This window comes from Artemia sp. Qi Xiang Cuo, chromosome 7 (assembly GCF_049724085.1).
Source record: "Artemia sp. Qi Xiang Cuo chromosome 7, ASM4972408v1, whole genome shotgun sequence".
NCBI classification, from domain to species: Eukaryota; Metazoa; Arthropoda; class Branchiopoda; order Anostraca; family Artemiidae; genus Artemia; species Artemia sp. Qi Xiang Cuo.
Window position 1 is genome coordinate 71,444,643 of NC_142800.1, and position 19,021 is coordinate 71,463,663.

The 19,021-nt window shown below is 36.8% G+C and overlaps 1 protein-coding gene and 1 non-coding gene across 3 annotated transcripts in view; both read left to right on the top strand.

Annotated features, from left to right (window-relative positions):
* Positions 1-19,021, top strand: part of LOC148950654 (DDB1- and CUL4-associated factor 8-like) — a 105,150-nt gene that overhangs the window by 18,978 nt on the left and 67,151 nt on the right. For both annotated transcript variants that reach the window (XM_089092541.1, XM_089092542.1), the window contains exons 4-5: positions 210-380; positions 10,137-10,383. In XM_089092541.1, the coding sequence (XP_088948667.1) occupies positions 210-380; positions 10,137-10,383 (418 nt within the window). The remainder of the gene's footprint in view (positions 1-209; positions 381-10,136; positions 10,384-19,021) is intronic.
* Positions 4,835-4,916, top strand: TRNAL-AAG (transfer RNA leucine (anticodon AAG)). Its single transcript has one exon. It is a non-coding gene; the product is annotated as a tRNA-Leu (tRNA).

Genomic DNA, 19,021 nt, shown 5'->3' on the forward strand with positions numbered 1-19,021 from the left:
ACGCTGTCTTCAAATCACTGACAAGGAAGACAAATAAGTTTACGGATGGGGTGCTTAAATGCACCTTGTTTATTTCTGTTGCTCTGAACCCCAGATTTCTTCTTTATGTTAGCTTTCATCTCTAACGCATCCCCTCTTTGATGGGAGCCTTCCTATCTAGAAAATTGTGTTTAGCATGGTCGTTGTATTGAATATTTTCTTCATTTTAGGTCTATATTGAGCTCTACTGACTCGGAAGATGATATTACTGAACCCTCAATCCGGAGAACTAGGAATGCCACCCGCCGTCACCAAAGTCAAGTACCAGCGGAAGTCAACAAAATTCTTGAGAAAAAGCCTAGGATTGATGCTTGGAATGTTGTCAAAGAGCTTCGAAAATGGTATTTTTAAATGTGTGATTCTAGAAAGTATAGACACATGACATTTCTAAGGTTCGCTTAACGTTCGAAAAAGGCTTTTAGACTAAAAAATCAGGGTTTGGGGGTATTTTGAGGTGTTCTTTGTTTCTGATTTTGGCAGTTGGAGATCTTTGCCGACCCATCTTGAGGAAAATTTTCCTCAACTTTTATTCTAGAAACCAATTTTTCGAATTAACCCAATCCTCTCCCCCTTCCCAAACCGAAAATGTTTCGAGCTTGGTAGATTATTTGATTTTATTTTTGCTCATTTTTGGTTTAATGGAGTTCTTTACTTTTCTTAGAAGAACTTATTTTGTGGGAAAATTTGTTTTAATTAATATCTGTTCCTTTTATAATGACATAGTCATTTCAGGGAAAAAGAAAATAACACTTAAAATCTTCTCGTTTTTTAAGACTTTATAGTTTTGCCTGCTATTTGTATGCTGGAGAAAAATTTTCAGCAATTTTTAACAACATACACCTTTTTAAAAATCTGGACACAAATAGTACTGTTTAACTTAGTTTCATACCTCCTCTAGTTGACCTGAAATGGAAAACTTGACACAATTCGCAAAAAAATCTGTTTACTTTCTTTGATAGCTTGGATACACTTACACTATTTAGATTTGGTTAAATTTTAAGAGCAGAAGTAGCCTCGAAAGTTTGAACATAATACCCTCAGTCGTTCTTGGGATACTGCTGAGATGCCTTATTGGGAATTAGCAATAACACAGTGCATTTTGATTTAATGATAAGGCAGCATTTCGTTTTTAAACATAATGGGCAAATGGGAGGGAGGGCGTGGGAGGGTGGGCGTGGGAGGGGGATTAGTTGCACTCCAAACACTTTCGACTATTAACTATTAAAAAGGGCATCAGCCCTTTCTATTTTCAATTGAATGAGCTCCTTTCGAGGTTCCCACGACAACTCCTTCGATACGAAGTGCCCTGGTCTAAACAACAACAACAACCAAAAAATATTACTAATCACTTTTGACTGTTAAAAAGGCCACTGGCCCTTTGAATTTCAAATCGAATGATCTCTTCTGAAGTTTCTACGACAACGTCTTCTATAATAACCTTATATGCCCCCCAGGGCATAACTTAAAACCCTTGCCCTGAGGGCTGTGGCCGAGTATCCTCCTCAAAAATATATTTTCTATCTGTAAATCAACTACGCTGAACAAAATTACTAACTCAAAATTTTTATTGGATGTGTTTGGGGGAATGATGGGCGTGGGAGGGGGGCTAGTTGCCCTCCAATCATTTTTGATTATTAAAGAGGACATTGGCCCTTTGAATTTCCAATCGAATTAGCCTTTTTTGAGGTTTCTACGACAACGCCTTCTATAAAAACCTTATATGCCCCCAGGTCATAACTTGAAACCCTTGCCCCGTGGGTTGTGGGGGAGTGTCCTCCTCAAAAAGAACTTTTCTATCTGGAAATCAACTACGCTGAACAAAATGGCTATCTCAAAATTTTGATTGGATATGTTTGGGGGAATGATGGGCGTGGGGGGGGGGGCTAGTTGCTTTCCAATCACTTTCGACTATTAAGAAGGGATCTAGCCCTTTGAATTTCCAATCGATTGAGCCTGTTTTGAAGTTTCTAAGACAACTCATTCTATAAAAACCTTATATACCCCCAGGGCATAACTTAAAACCCTTGCCCTGAGGGCTGTGGGGGAATGTCCTCCTCATAAACTTATTTTCTATGTGGAAATCAACTACGCTGAACAAAATGGCTATCTCAAAATTTTGATTACATGTATTTGGGGGAAGGCTGGGCGGCGGGGGGGGGGGCTAGGCGCCCTCCAATCACTTTTGACTATTAAACAGGGCACTAGCCCTTTGAATTTCCAATCGAATGAGCCTTTTTTCAAGTCTCTACGACAATGTCTTCTATAAAAACCTTATATGCCGCCAGGGCATAACTTTAAACCCTTGCCCCGAGGGTTTTGGGGGATTGTCCTCCTCAAAAAGATATTTTCCATCTGGAAATGAGATACTTTGAACAAAATAGTTATCTAAACATTTTTATTGGATGTGTTTGGGGAAAGGAGGGGCGTGTGAGGTGAGGCTTAGTTGACATTTTATCGATTCTGACTATTCAAAAGGGCACTATCTCTTTTAGTTTATAATAAAATGATCCTTTTTTGAATTTTCTACGACAAGGGTTTCTATGAAAAACCTTATATGCCCCCAGGGCATAACTTAAAACCCTTGTCCCGTGGGTTGTTTGGGAGTGTCCTCCTCAAAAAGATATTTTCTATCTTTAAGTCAACTACGCTGAAAAAAATGGCTATCTCAAAATTTTGAGTGGATGTGTTTGGGGGAATGATGGGCGTGGGGGGGGGGGGGATAGTTGCCCTCCAATCACTTTTGACTATTAAAAAGGGCACTAGCCCTTTGAATTTCCAATCGAATGAGCCTTTTTTGTAGTTTCTACGACAACGCCTTCTATTAAAGGCGTTCTATCCTTCTATCTGTAAATCAACCACGCTGAACAAATGGCTATCTCAAAATTTTGATTGGATGTGTTTGGGGAACTGATGGGCGTGGGGGGGGGGCTAGTTGCCCTCCAATCACTTTCGACTGTTAAAAAGGGCACTAGCCATTCCAATTTGCAATCGAATGAGCCATTTTTGAATTTTCTAGGACACCTCCTTCGATACGAAGTGCCCGGGTATTTAGAAAAAAAAACAACACATTGTACCCACATCGTTCTTTACTTAGGCAGCGCTAGCGCGCTGCTTGTGATTGTAGAGCAAAATTTTTGTTGACAGCATTTAATAATTCAACATTGCTCGTTTGCCAGGGATCGGTGGTGTGAATTCACAAGAATGTAGGGAGGGGGATTAATTTTTCAAAATCTAGGCGGGTCGCAGTTTTTTCAAGGAGAATGCCAGAAAAGGCAGTTTTCCAATGAAAAATATAAAAGTATTTTTCAAAATTTATGCGGGATCGTGGGCGAAGTGCCCTCCCCCCCCCCAACAATTGACACCACTGCCAAATTAATGCCATTTTTCAGGGTTCATGGCTAAATCTTGTCTTGGATGACTTCCAAAAAGACCGCGTTAGTTAACTACAACATCTTCAATCACATACTAATAAAAAACTTGTAACCTTTCTTATACTGTCATGTTAGTTTCGAGTAAATCAGGAAAATGTATGGTTCTAACCCTCTTCCTATATATCATAAGACTCCCTAAGGCCTCTAATTAGGACAACTTTCATCCCTAGTTATGGTTAATGACCTTGGAAAATAAGTCACCTCAGAAATGGTAATTTTGGAAACGACTTGTCAATCCTTGAAATTTGTCATACAAATATTAATAGTAACCCTATAGAAATCCTGGACGCATGCTAATGGTAATGCTAATGCTAAGATCAATGGGGATGCTTCTAGATTAAATGCCTTCATTTCCAACTTTTTAAATTTTTTTTTATTATAATCCTTTAGTCAGTGGCGTCTAGTCAGTGGAAGGGGCGGGCAGGGGCATGTTTCCGTTTTATATATTTTTTTGCGTTTTCCTCCTCCTAGATATTAAAAATATCTTGTTTTGGGAGTATTTTCATGGAAAATACATTTTATATTTTCGTTGAAAAACTGAAAAAAACGGCAAAATTTCCCCTAAAACCTATAAATATTGGAAAATACACCCCCGCTCTTATTTTATTTTGCGAATTACCGTTTGCTGGTAAATTAATAAGAAGAAACGAATTGTGCCAAAGAAAATTCATTCAATACACATAATTTGCGCTCTATATTTTCACATTGGGGGTAAGGATAAATCGAATAATACGCATTTAGAAATAACCTAAGTAATTTAGAAGGTATAAATTAGTTCACATAATAATAAATTTTCCAAAAAGCAAGAAATTGGGTGTCACTTTATGGTTTATTTAAGAGCTTTAAATTCAATTGGCATGTGAAGCAACTATCATACTTAGAGAGGCACTTATGTATTATACCAAACACGGTCGAGATGTTTGCTGAATGTAAGATATGAGAAAACCGGTTTCATAGCCACAAAAGCAAACGACGGGTGACATAATGCATTGAACTTGTACAATTTCGGCCATATATTGGCACTTTAGGGGCGGGGGGGGGTTGAAATAAGTCTAGGTTAGTTTAATTTAGCCCCTTCCCCATCCCCTAATGTGGAAATATATAGCCCAAATTATATAAACTAAAGTATTATATTTTCATAATGTTTTGGTATATTTCATTATGATTAACCTAACTTCACTTCTTGAGTGTATTTGGTATATTACATAAGTATCCTTAGAAAAAACATCAGAAAAGGCATCGAATTGTGTGTTCATCTGGTCCCTACATCATAAAATGGAATCCGGTATTTATTTAGCTAAGTTGTTATTGCATTGTATGTTTGCTTTTAAACATTAATATTTATTTGCAAACTTATAGAACAAGGTAGCGTGGCCGAGCGGTCTAAGGCGCTGGTTTAAGGCACCAGTCTCTTCGGAGGCGTGGGTTCGAATCCCACCGCTGCCAATTTTTTGGCAAGATGGCATAAGTTTTAAAGGCATTACGTATAGAGATCTCGATTCCCGTGCTACTGAACCTTCGTTTAATTCATCCCCCTTCAAATCAACCTCTATTTAGCTTAACCACTGTTTGACTCAACCTCATTTAGCTCATACCATTAACAACTTATCTGGAAAATTTAAGTAACTCTGTTTGTCGGAAATGGCTCAAAAACGACTAGTTTATTTATACAGTAAATCATGCGCCTTATGTCATTTTTTTTTAGCACTATTTTGCTAATAGTATCACTACCATTTGGTTAAGGTGATCCATACGGTCACCCTACCGTTTGGTCCGTTTTGTCGAAGTAATGCACAGGATCCTCAGATATTATGAATTTGATGTGGTCATCCTTCTTAGGATCATCACCCTTTGTGTGTGTGTTGGATTCCTTTTAATTTTTCCATTTTACATTGATTATGCAGTAGTATCGAATGTTCAGCCATATCAGAAGCTAGTTTGTATTTATAATCAGGAAAGTTAGGACTGTTTTTTTCTTTTTTTTTTTACTTTAATGATTCATACAATAATAATAATAAAAAAAAAAACTCCGAAAATTCATTTGGGAAATATAGGCCAGAAACCGAGTAAGGGATCGGCAATTTCCGGGAGTTGAGAAAATATCACAAATAACGAGGTTAAGGCCAGAAGATAATGCTGAAAGAAAAGGGCCGGAGGCTCGAGTGAAGTACGAACAGAAGTGAGAAGTTTCCAAAGGCCCGAACGAGTGGAGGGAGATTGCAGAAAGCAGGCGAGACTTGTAGGCACTCGGGTCTGGCCTTTGGGAAGACGAATTCTAGGATATTTGTGACCATTAGGATTTAAGAAAGAAAAACGAGCAAAAATGAGGTTTTTAAAGGCCATATGAAAATACTGACAAAAACACAACAAAACGAATATTTCGAGGGGACAAACGCCTCTCTTTTTCAGCGCGAAACGAAAAAATATATTTAATGAGATTGCCAAAGAAAAAAACAACTAAATCAAACAAGGAAGTCAATGTGAAAAAACAACAACAAAAAAACAACGAAAAAGCCAAAAAAAAATTAAAAGATGAATAAAATTCAATAAAAGCCAAAAATTATAAGAATTAAAACGAAATCCCTAACAAACATAAAAGTGAGTCATTCACCAATATCCGCGATTTGCAAAAAAAAAATCAAAATTGAACCGCCATCGACGGATACTAGCGAATAACTGAGAAATAAAAGAAAAACATTCATTCACTCAAAACAAAACAAACCATCAATTGAATAAGTTGGAGAACTATGTCATCTGATTTCTGATTTTAATAATTGCATTCCTTGCAGACACTCTTTGAGACCTAAGGGATTGTTGATGTGTCTGATTATGTGATTGGGAAAGTGGTGCAATGTTTATATCTGGGACTACTAAATAAGTAGTCCCACTAAATAAATAAGTTTATATCTGGGGGGTAGTTTTGTTTTGAGTGAAGGAATTTTTTTCTTTTATTTCTCAGTTATTCGCTAGTATCTGTCGATAGTGGTTAGAATTTTTGGATTTTTTACACATCGCGGATATTGGTGAATGACTAACTTTTATGGTTGTTAGGTATTTTGTTGTAATTCTTATAATTTTCGGCTTTTATTGAATGTTGTTTATCTTTTAATTTTTTGGTTGTTTCATTGGTTTTTTGTTGTTATTTTTTTTTCACATTGACTTTCCGCGTCTCATTTTGTTGGTTTTTTCTTCGGCACTCTCATTGAATATATTTTTTCGTTTCGCGCTGAAGAAGAGAGGCGTTTGTCCCCTCGAAATATTCGCTGTGTTGTGTTTTGTCAGTATTTTCATTTGGCCTTTAAAAATTCCATTTTCGTTCGTTTTTCTGTCTTTATGTTATGTCAGGCCAATGTAGTTTAAGAAATTATCTGCATTGGGATTTCAGTCTTGTGTATACAGTCTGCATGTTGATGCAAAAGTCCTTATTCTTTTGACAAGATCGGCGTAACCGTGGTCAATCTTTTGACAAAAATTTTGTCAAAAAATGGATTTAATTTTTAACATTATGTTCTATTACAGCTTATTTTTCGAAATTCCTATAAATTTGTTGTCGAAATAACATTTTACTACTAAGACTGTCAGTATTTTCATTTGGGCCTTTAAATGGGCCTTTAAAAAGCCCATTTTGCTCGTTTTTTTTTTCTTTATGTTATGTCAGGCCAATGGGGTTTAAGAAATTATCACCATTAGGATTTCAGTCTTCTGTGTACAGTTTGTATGTTGATGCAAAAGTGCTTATTCTTTTAACAAGATTGGCGTAACCGTGATTAATCTTTTGACAAAGATTTTGTAAAAAAAAAAAGATTTTATTTTTAACATTATGCTTCATTACAGCTTATTTTTCGAAATTCTTATAAATTTGTTGTCGAAATAACATTTTACTATTAAGAGTAATCCAGATAATACTTACCGATCCGGAATCATCTACGAATGGTAATTTTTATCACTAGCCAGTCAATAAAAGTGCTTTTTAACTTTTGGTTACTATGGGTCTTGGTTCGCCCTTTACTAGGTTTCCACTACCGCTGCAATTTGTTACATATATTTAGGTATGTTTATGCCGATTTCAAAAGTGTCAAACATTAAAGCGTTATAGCCGTGCTCGAGAAAAAAGGCCGTATAACATGTTCATACTTTTAAAGAAGACGGAAATTTTTGGCTGATTATATTATAGTGGGTACGTAGTCATGATTCTCAAGTCTTTCATATACTTTCCTGAGTAACTCAGCCTACTCAGGTCAGTTGTTACGTAGTTTTAGATTTCTTTGTTTGAATTTCAGAAGCGTCTAATTTACCTTGCCTTAGACCTTCATTACTCAATTGCCTCCAGAGGTACACAGGGCATCAGTAAAGTACCTTCCAATCTTCCCTCAAGTGGGCCGTTGCGTAGATGTCCTTTCATTCTGGGATGAGACTCGTCTGGATGGCTCTACTGTTACGTTCGTACGTTCTACGTTGTGTGTTTTTTAGTGGAGGAGCATTTTAGGAGTCTATGATCTGGCATAGCGAGGATATGTCCAAGGTATCGCCATCGTCTTTGCCACGCAACGGAGGCGATGTCTGGTTGGCATGTCCAAGTACGGATCTCGTCGTTGCTGACACGGTCTTTTCAGCTGATCCATAGGATCCGGTGAAGAAAGTTATTTCGAAAGGGGGTAAGAAGTTTCTCCTGTTCCGTGGCTAGCTTTAGGCATTCCGTGAAAAACGTGGAACGGACAAAACATTGCTCTGGAACAGTCTTAGTTTCAGCTTCTGCGAGTATACTGTGGATTTACAGATTGGCAGAAGCTTCTGAAATGCTGAGTTGGCTAGGTCTATTTTAGCGCATAATTCTGTTTCATAGTCGCCACTGTAAGTTACTGTCCTGCCAAAATACTTGAATTCTGTCACCTGATGGATGTTTTTATCTCTTTGTTGGATTCCCATGGTTGAACTGCTAATTTACATAGTTTTTGTCTTTGAAGCGTTGATGTGTAGTCCGAACTGTTCAGGTTTCTTGGCGAGTTTGTTCAGGAATTCTTGAAGCTTTTGCTTGTCGGCTTCTATGTGCCCAATAAGCAAGATGTAATTTATTAGATGTGAAATTACCTATCAAATTTGAATCATTTTGGGGAAAAGAGGGCGAAAACCCCCAAAAATGTATGCTGAATTGATCCAATGTTTGTCACTATCGCCGTTGACTCAATATGCTTAATGATTTATTTTGTTTATCCGAAATGCAAATGATATTATATTACACGAGAAACTGAATGTATCAGTCCAGTCTCGAATCCCGCCGAAAGGGTATTATTTAACCTATATTCTGTATAAAATGATTTTTGTGATCCCTCTTATGAGAATCTACAGGAATATATAAGAAGACGTTGAATCTACTTACACTTCCACCAAATTTGATGTTTTATTGAAATGTATATTGGTGGACTGATCGACCCTACATTTCCATTACCAAAGCCAAATTTCTGTCGACTATATATTTAAAACGTTCAGCCGTGCTCAAATCTCAATGGTGTATAATATTTTCATGTTTTTAAAGAGTAAGGATTTTTTTTCGTGCAAACTTTTTATTTTAGAATTAAAATTTTAAAAAAGTGTAAAATTACAGTACATGGCTGAACAAAATGGATTCATTTTTTTATCCATGCTTAAATCGCTTTGTTTATCTGATTGTTTTCTATGCATTCCTAAACCAATGGACCAATGGGGCACCGGCGTCAATTGGTGGTGGAGAGGGGGGTTCCAGTGGACCCCGAGCCCCCTAGAACTTTTGTCCCCCTATATTTTGGAAAATACTTCTTTGGGGGTAATTTCATTGAAAAATGGCTTTCTCTGGTATTTTCATTGAGCTAACAAATTTAACCCCCTGCTCTAATGTTTGAAAACTACATTGTGACTTTTTTCGTCATGTTTGGAATGCTTGTGGACCACCTCTTGGATCCCACAAGGTTTTAGGTCTTTGTCTGTAACCTCATCCCTATGCCATCCGAGATGACTCTCTTTTCTCTAACCTCCCTTGTGGGCTATTTAGTAGGGATACGGCCTTCGTCCACCTTAAAAATGTATCCTAGTCCTATAAATAGCTCCGTTAAGCTATTCTACAATAGTATTGGCTCTGATAGTAAGTTGAGAAACTAATCATTCCTTAGATTGGCCGTGGAAGTGACTAAAAAAAGTCTTTAAGGGCACTCTGAGCCCCTTAAAGCCACCGTGTTTATCTTCTGAGCAAATTAGTTATAATCTTCGTAATGCAAATCATAGACACATTCCTTTTACTCCCTGCATAAGGCAGACTTCAATTCTGTATTGGTGAGTCATATTCTGTGGAATAAAATGCCTGAATCAGCTTGAAGGCGTCACTCGTTTAGTTCTTAAAAAAATGTTAAAAGGTTTTTCTTCTCTTTAAACGTTTGTTGTGTTTTTCTTTCATTTTGTGAAGGATTGGTTGGATTCTATATATATTTATTTATTGCTCTGTTACGTTACAATCTTTATAATCCTCTTTCGTTTTCTCTTTCTGAATTAATCATTAAATGGCTCTAGTTTCCTTCACCTCCTTTACTGGCCAAGGAGCTTTTGTAGAGATTAGTACCGTATGTTTACTGTATAATTAATTCATTGTGGGTAAATCCTATTTTTGAACGTGATTCTAAGACATGAATGCTTTAACAGGGAATCTCACTTGCCGCTGAGGAAGTCAATTGAGAGCCTGATTCATTCGGCCGTAAGTACAGTAAAAAAGATGGATTCTTTGTCTTCTTTGGAGTTTCATAATGGATGCGTCAATGGCTTACATTTCAATCAAAGTGGAACACGATTGGCAAGTGGCTCGGATGATTTAAAAGCGGCGGTATGGGATTGGGCAGCCAAAAAAATATTATTCTCTTTTCCAACTGGACACAAAGGAAATGTCTTTCAGGTAAACATTACATATCTACTCTCCGGAGCTAGAATGCAGTAATATATGCGCAAAGGTATAAAAAAGAAAATACATTAGCAAATTATGATTAGCACTCTAAAATGACAAAAGGGCTGTAGATTTAACATAACATAATAATACTATTGTATAATTTAAAAAATACTTTCATCAATACATGCTAAAGCATTTTTTTTAAAGATCATCAATGTATCCTCCTTCTATTTAGCTTTCTTATCCTTGCTTAAAATCAGTACTTGTTAATATTTCATTTCAATTTATGTTTCATTTTCAGTTGTTTTTTCCAATTTCTATATTTTCGTGTGTGACTTTTGTATTTACAGTTTCACTGTACCATATCGATGCTTATTTATTTTGTCTTCAGCTTTAGCCTTTTAATCTTATTCTTTTGTGGTTTTAAGCTTCTTAGATAGTTTTATAATTATACCTTATATATTATTTATGGATATTTTTATTTTGCTTATTTCAATTTTTTGCTACATTATTTTGGTAATTATCCTTGTGGAAATCGTTTTTAAAACAGCCTTATCTTGTTAGAAAAGCCAGTTGGTTTGTTTTGCCCCCCCCCCCGGTAAAAACACCATTTTTAATTATTTAGTTTAAAAAAAAAATCCCTCTCTGGATTTTGAAAAGTACCTAGTTGTATCCTCCTTCTAAAAAATGAAAAATATACTTGCTCTCCCTCCTACGTTCTCGTAAATTGACGACTCTGTATTTTGAATCACTCCATTTTTTGTTTCCTTGAGCTATTTCGGAAATGAGTTGCTCATATGTTGACTGCAAGATTGAAGTTTCAGTCGGGGGTGGGGGGGGCTGGATGGCATATTTACTGTCAAAATGGAACCATATTTATTGTAATAAATTTGTACTGTAGGAAATGTGCACTGGCTGTTTACTATAGACGGCTTGTTCTCTATCCTCTGAAGTTATCGCGTTTCTTCTGAAATTTTCCATGTTTAAAGTATTCATCTCGGTTTTTGAAGCCAAATGACACCAAGTTTTCATCCATGGCCTCTATTTTTTTGTATTTTATCTGTTTGTTTCCTTTCTCTGTCAATTTTCTATCTTTCGTTAGTTGCTGAATATTTTACCTTATGCATAAGATAGACAGTTCCTTGACTTGGAATTTTCAGAAACAGCTAATGCTATTAAAAAAAAAGTCTTTTGTTAATTTCCTTCCTTAAATAACTTTTTTTAGGAATTAAATTCGTTTACCACAGACCATATTTTTCTTTTTAAATGTGCCTCAGACTTTGGAATCACCATTTGTGAGGTTTTTGTTGGGTCTAGGAGATTTCCCCCCGAGAAAATCCCCCCCCCCCCGAGATTTCCCCCCGGTAATTCCCCCCTCCGAAAATTTCTCCCCGTAGGAGATTTCCCCCCGGAAATATCCCCCGCAGGAGAGTCCCCCCAGAAATTTCCCCCGTAGGAGACTCAGACTCTCCTAGCTCCACAAGGTCCGTAAGACCTTGAGACTGAAATTGAAATCTCTTAATTTAATCTCTTAATCTTCTTAATTAAATCCCATATGTAAAATGTTATAACAGTTAACCACCCTGGATTATTCCATTCGAAAGCTATCTAGGCTCCCGAGCTGTGCCATACTGGATCAGTTCATTTTTTCATGTCATATCAGAAGTACGTAAAGTTTAGTAAAATAATGGAATATTTCAAATCAACGCGTGGAAAGAACAAGATTGCCTTCGAAGGGTTCGTTTACATGAAACAGAAAGACTTAAAGGCTAGAGTGGTCAGTTTTGAATGCGAGTTGAGACGACAGACGAAGGAAAAGCAAGGCGAGTGGAAGGCAAAGATCAATGTGAAGGATGGTGCTTTGGTTGGGCGTTTGAACGAAGGATCGGGTGATTTCATGCGTTTATGCACTGCTGCCTAACAAGTCAGAGGACACGTATACGAAAGTTCTTACCGAACTAAGAACTCATTTGACAAATGCTGTATTGTCTGATTTTGAGTTGGGCGTGCAGAATTCCTTCAGCAAAGGCTTTCCAGCCAATGAAGTGAAGGTCTGTTTTTTCCACTTAAGCCAGAGTATCTACAGGAAAGTAAAAAACCTTGGCCTTCAGAAGAGGTATGGAGACAATGATGAATTTGAAGTTCCTATCCAAATGCTAGCTGCTCTTGTATTTGTGCCCATTTCGGAAGTACATTCTACATTCACAGCTGCAGAAACAAAACATACGGACAATATTTTTGGGCCTATTATGACCTGCTTTAAAGATAACTACATCGGTAGAATGCGTGGAAGTAGGAGAGTACCTTGCAACTTTCCACCTCGTGTCTGGAATATGTTTGACAGACGAAAGATGAACTCCCCAGGACAAACAACAATGTTGAGGGTTATCATAGAAGATTGCAGTCTTCAGTTTCGGCTCGTCACCCTAGCCTTTGGAAGTTCTTGGACATACTCAAGCGCAAACAAGTACTTAACAGGGCGGTTGTGATTCAAGCAAATGCGGGACAATCCAGTGAACCATTTAAGAAAAAGTATGTGGATTTTAATGCCAGACGACAGATGAGAAACTACGGGAACGTCGGGACACTTAAGTACCTGAGGCTTATTGCAAGAAATATTAGTTTTAAAGTGTAGCGTTTCAACCTTGTATGTATTACAGTGTATAACCAACTATTTAATTGACAATTAAAAAGTGCACTCCACTCGCTCTTGTACCATTGAATGCTTGTTTGTGGTAATAGAAAAGGTTTGCTCGTGGCGATAGAGATTTCTCCTATAGCGCCACTTGGAGATCAGATTCCTTTGGGAGCATTTACCTTGGAGACTGGCGAACTAGTTACCTATTATCGGACTAGACTCAGACATACAAGAGAAACGAATACTTATGAAAAGACAATAGATTTATTAAACTTACATGCTTAGTTGTACAGCAATGGGTCACTTCAAAGACAATAATGATGGTGACCAAAATAATTTCGTACTAAACGTTTCAGATGTCTCTTCCTATTAAAATTAAAAACACATTTTCCCTACTCCCAAACGCAGTTCTTTCGTCCTGCGCTCTAGGGACTGCTTGCCATTGGCTCACGGGCCCCAAGGACGCGAACCCTCGTCCAATAATACGTCTTAAATATTTTTGATGATTTAGGCGGTCACACGGTTCTTATAGTTTAAGCTTCCTTAAATTTATTGTGAGTATCACTTTTCTTATTTCTCACTGTCTGAGAGAAATCCAAAGAGTGCACTTTATTTTCTTTGCTGATTAAAGACTTGTTACTTTTCGAAACTAGATTTAGATTACTTATAGGAGTCCGAACTAAAGAAGGAACTTTATTTTGGTATTTAAAATACATCGTGTTTTACTCCCGTGACAGATCACCAGTCCCCTTACATAATGACGTCCCGTCATTATTTACGGCCCCTTATGAGTTTTAAAATTATTCAATTGTATTTATTGTTTTATTATACACCCATATATAAGAGTAATCTCCATTACCCCGAGTTTTTTTGGTCATTTGTTATCTACTATATTAAAGATTTTTTTTTTCTTTTTCTATATCTAAAACTGATTAATTTTAATTTTCCAATAAGGTTGGGACTATTCTACTTTTACATTAGTTCTCTTTTTGAAAATGAAAAAGTCTTTAATCAGCAAAGAAAAGAAATTGCAATCTTTGGATTTCGCTAAGACAGTGAGCAATAAGAAAAGTGCTACGCACAATATTTTTAAGGAAGTTTAAACGATAAGAACCGTGTGAACGCCTAAATCATCAAAAATATTTAAGACGTATTATTGGACGAGGGTTCGCGTCCTTGGGGCCCGTGAGCCAATGGCAAGCAGTCCCTAGAGCGCAGGACGAAAGAACTGCGTTTGGGAGTAGGGAAAATGTGTTTTTTAATTTTAATAGGAAGGGACATCGGAAACGTTTAGTACGAAATAATCTTGGTCACCATTATTATTGTCTTCGAAGTGACCCATTGCTGTACAACTCAGCATGTAAGTTTAATAAATCTATTGTCTTTTCATAAGTGTTCGTTTCTCTTGTATGTCTGAGTCTAGTCCGATAATAGGTAACTAGTTCGCCAGTCTCCAAGGTAAATGCTCCCAAAGGAATCTGATCTCCAAGTGGCGCTATAGGAGAAATCTCTATCGCCACGAGCAAACCCTTGCTATTAATACAAATAAGCCTTCAATGGTACAAATGGCGCGTGTCGGAAATTGGAGGAAAACTGCGAACTAGTTAGGCCATTTAAACTTTGTAATTCAAATTTAATTTTTGGAAAGATACAGACATATAAGAAAATTTATTAGGCCTATAACCGCTAGGCTACGATAGTAAAACCTTTATATCTAATTGGATATATTAGCATACCCCAAATTTGTTTATTAAAATTTTATTATAATTTTATATAACCCAAAAAAAAAAAAAACGAAAATATGGACGATCTAAATGAATTAATATAATTTCAGAAGTTATTCCCCAAAAAAATATAGATTGAGAAATCTATCCCGGAATACAATGGTCAATCAGATATTGACGAATTTAATATCCATATGACCCAGTTTGTACAATTAACAAAAACAGACGTTGGAGCGTTAAAAGACATGCTCCTACTACGATTAAGAGGCCAGGCCTTAACCTTTCTAAAACAGGTCGAGCATACCATAGGAAATAACGGCAACTTGCCAATAAATACGGTTGATGACTTGTTAAAAGCATTCAAAGAGAGATTTATAGAAACCAGTTGATTTTTCACAAAATATAAGGGAATATCTGGATAATATACGCATTTCTGTAGAAGCAAAATACGGAAGTGGTTCTGGGCAACTGTATGAAAAAGTCATACTAAATACCTTTTTGCAAGGGCTACCCCCAAAACTATATCGAGTAGTAATATCCAAGAATATTCAGACGTTGGATCTTGCAGTCCAAGAGGTAGAACGACTAATTGAAGTTGATAAAATGGTTGCTAATCATAGTAATACGAAAATAAGCAGCCTAGGCGACTCAAACGCGAACCTCATATTCAAGGGTGATCAGACATCCCCCAATTTCTTTTCAAGGGATAACTCCCCAGTAGCACAAAGAAAAAAAACGCCAGAACCCGCTAGGCAGAAAACAGTACGTTTTCAGCCCATTAACCCTACAATAATAAGGTGCTCTAACTGCAATCGTGTTGGCCACATAGCAAGAGAGTGCCACTACGTCACCAGTCCCATACCAAGAAATGCTGTCAGTAATACGCAAAATTACGGTAACCATTTGTTCAGAAGAACAAATTTTAGCACCGGTCGTGCAATAGTCTATAGCCAGGGGGGATTGCGCCAATCAGTACCTTATAATGCGTACCAACCAAATTTGGACAGCCCTGTCCCCAACAGGCAAATTAATTACAGGTGTGAAAACCCGAAGATTCGCCAAGGCAAATATACTGCGATAATTAACTATAAGAATAATGAAAATTTGCAGAGGATACATGAAAATTTCACAAGCAAACAGCACTGGATAACATTGCCAGCAAACGGAACTGACACGAGACATCCACGCTACCATAATAATACATGGCAAAGACACCCAGACGTAAATCATTTAAACATGCCTACGGAACCTAATACGTCTGAATATCTATTACAGGCACCGAGAAATGAAATAAATTCTCAGGGAAACGCTTCAGGCCCCTCAGAAACATAAGTTGGACCCCGAGGGTGCCAGGGATATTTAATAGGTCCAGAACAATACTAGTGCCTTCTTGTAGTGATATTATTAACAAGTTACCTATATTTAATGATTTTTTTGTGGAAAACGTTTACTTTACGGCCTTAGTTGACAGTGGAGCTACTGTAAATATCATAAACTCTTGCGTATTTAATACGTTGCCTCTGCACATTAGGCGACAAAAGAACCCTAAAAATCCCAATTTAACAAGTGTTACAGGCCATAAATTAAATGCAAAAGGGTCAATTTGCCTAAACGTAAAAAGAGACAACAGAACCTTCATGACAAATTTTATTATATGCGATAATCTCCCATATGAAGCTATTATAGGGGCAAATTTTCTAAGGTCTAATAAAATACTATTAGACATAGCCAACGAGAAGTTTGTATACCCAGCTAAGGTGGGGGAAAATATTTCTACCTTAAGAAATCGTAACAGACGTTACGAAGATAACATCCCAGTAAACAACACTTCGAATGGTATAATGTCATAGTCCTTCGAGACTCCTGTCTCGAAAAGGCAGAGCATAATGTGGAATCTATCCAATTATCCCGAGAAATACCGCAGAAATGAAGTAAATTCAAATAATGAAAGCATCGAATCTGCGAAAATAAAAATAGCAGATATGCGACAGCACAGATCAAACGAAATTAAGAAAATAGTGGAATTGTGGAAAAACATAGTAAAACCCAACGTGACGCCACAAGATGCCGCAATGGCGCAGCATAGCGCCAGCATGAATCTAATAAACAATGAAAATGAAGAGAAATATTACGGATTTGCGATAATGAAAACAAAAGTCCCTCCCAAAAAGATGCAAAAAATTCAAATATCAAAGATGATCGAGCCAATAATTAGCAAATCAGAAATATGGTTTGCGACACCGTCTGAAATACCCGAAAATCTTTTATGCGAGGAACATATTATATATTATGACAAAGGAGAAGGTTTTATTTGTGTAAACAATAACCATGAAAATGATACAATTACAATTAAAAAGGGGACGTGTTTAGTCCAAATCCAGGTTTTAACGGAAAATGATTTTAATACATGGGAAAATTCAAAAAGAAACCTAGTTAACGGTATTAAAACTTCAAATAACGAATATCCTTTGACAAAATCGCAATTTTTAAACAAATTTAAAATGGATCATATTACGTATATGGAACTTAATAAAAAATTAGGCTATTTTTTATGTATTTTTATGGATTTATTTTCTGAATCTTAAAATGATATCGGTGTTATCCAATTTTACCAGAACTAATTTTTAACGACTGGTAATCCCGTAGCAAAACAGCCATATCGTGTTCCATATAAGCACAAAGAGTGGTTAAAATATAAAATCCATGAATTAGAAAGGAACGAGAGTATACGCCCAATTATAAGTCCGTATAGCGCACCAGTGATCCTAGTACCAAAAAAGAATGTAGATCTTAGGCTCGTTATAGATTATAGGGCTCTCAACAAACAAGTAGTTAGCGATAAATTTCCTCTACCAAGAATAGACGAAATTCTTAACTCAATTTCAAGCAAAAACAAAATGTTTACTTCTTTGGACCTTACCCAAGGCTACCACCAAGTGAAAATAGCCGAAAAGGATGTCCATAAAACTGCATTTTCAGCATCCGAATATGGATCTTATGAATACTTGAGGGCACCATTTGGGCTTAAAACAAGTTCAAGCGCGTTATGTAGACCCCTATTGCACCTGTTAAGAGGATTAAAGAATATAATTCATTTTGTTGATGATATTATATGCGTGGGGGAAAACACTGAGCAACACATGGCAACTTTAGCTAAGGTGTTCGAGAAGTTCAAGCAAGTCAATTAAAATGCCGTCCCGAGAAAGTAAATTTAGTTCAATCCAAAATTAAATTTTTAGGAGTAGTAGTAACCCAGGGAAAGAATTCTCTAGACCCTGATAAAATAAGATGTGTGGTGAACCTCACGCCCCCCAGAAATCTGAAATAATAAATAGGAATATTAGGACTTACTGGCCCCTGTAGAAAATTCTTACGCAATTATTCTCAAATTGCGAAACCCCTCACGGAACTAACGAAAGGAAATTCCCATAATGTTACCTGGTCCCAGGAAGCTCAAACTTCCCTAGACCAACTCAAAAAGGCGCTCACTTCTGAACCAATTTTATCACTCCCTGATTTCGAAAACTGAAAATTCATCGTTACCACTGATGCTAGCTCGAAGGGCATAGGCGCTACTCTTTCGCACACAATATCAGGAGAAAACCCTAACCCTCTAAAGGGGACACATAAACAACTTGAAAAGGGTATATTCTCTTCGAGCAAAACTATATCAAAAGGCGAAAGTAATTATTCCGCCACAAACTTAGAATTGTTATCTATTATCTACCACTTGGAGATCAGATTCCTTTGGGAGCATTTACCTTGGAGACTGACGAACTAGTTACCTATTATCGGACTAGACTCAGACATACAAGAGAAAAGAACACTTATAAAAAGAAAATAGATTTATTAAACTTACATGCTTAGTTGTACAGCAATGGGTCACTTCAAAGACAATAATAATGGTGACCGAGATTATTTCGTACTAAACGTTTCAGAGCTCACTTCCTATTAAAATTAAAAACACATTTTCCCTACTCCCAAACGCAGTTCTTTCGTCCTGCGCTCTAGGGACTGCTTGCCAATGGCTCACGGGCCCCAAGGACGCGAACCCTCGTCCAATAATACGTCTTAAATATTTTTGATGATTTAGGCGTTCACACGGTTCTTATCGTTTAAACGTCCTTAAAAATATTGTGCGTAGCACTTTTCTTATTGCTCTCTGTCTTAGCGAAATCCAAAGATTGCAATTTCTTGTCTTTGCTGATTAAGGACTTTTTCATTTTTGAAACTAGATTTAGCTTAATTGTAGGAGTCCGAATTAAAGAAGGAACTTTATTTTGGT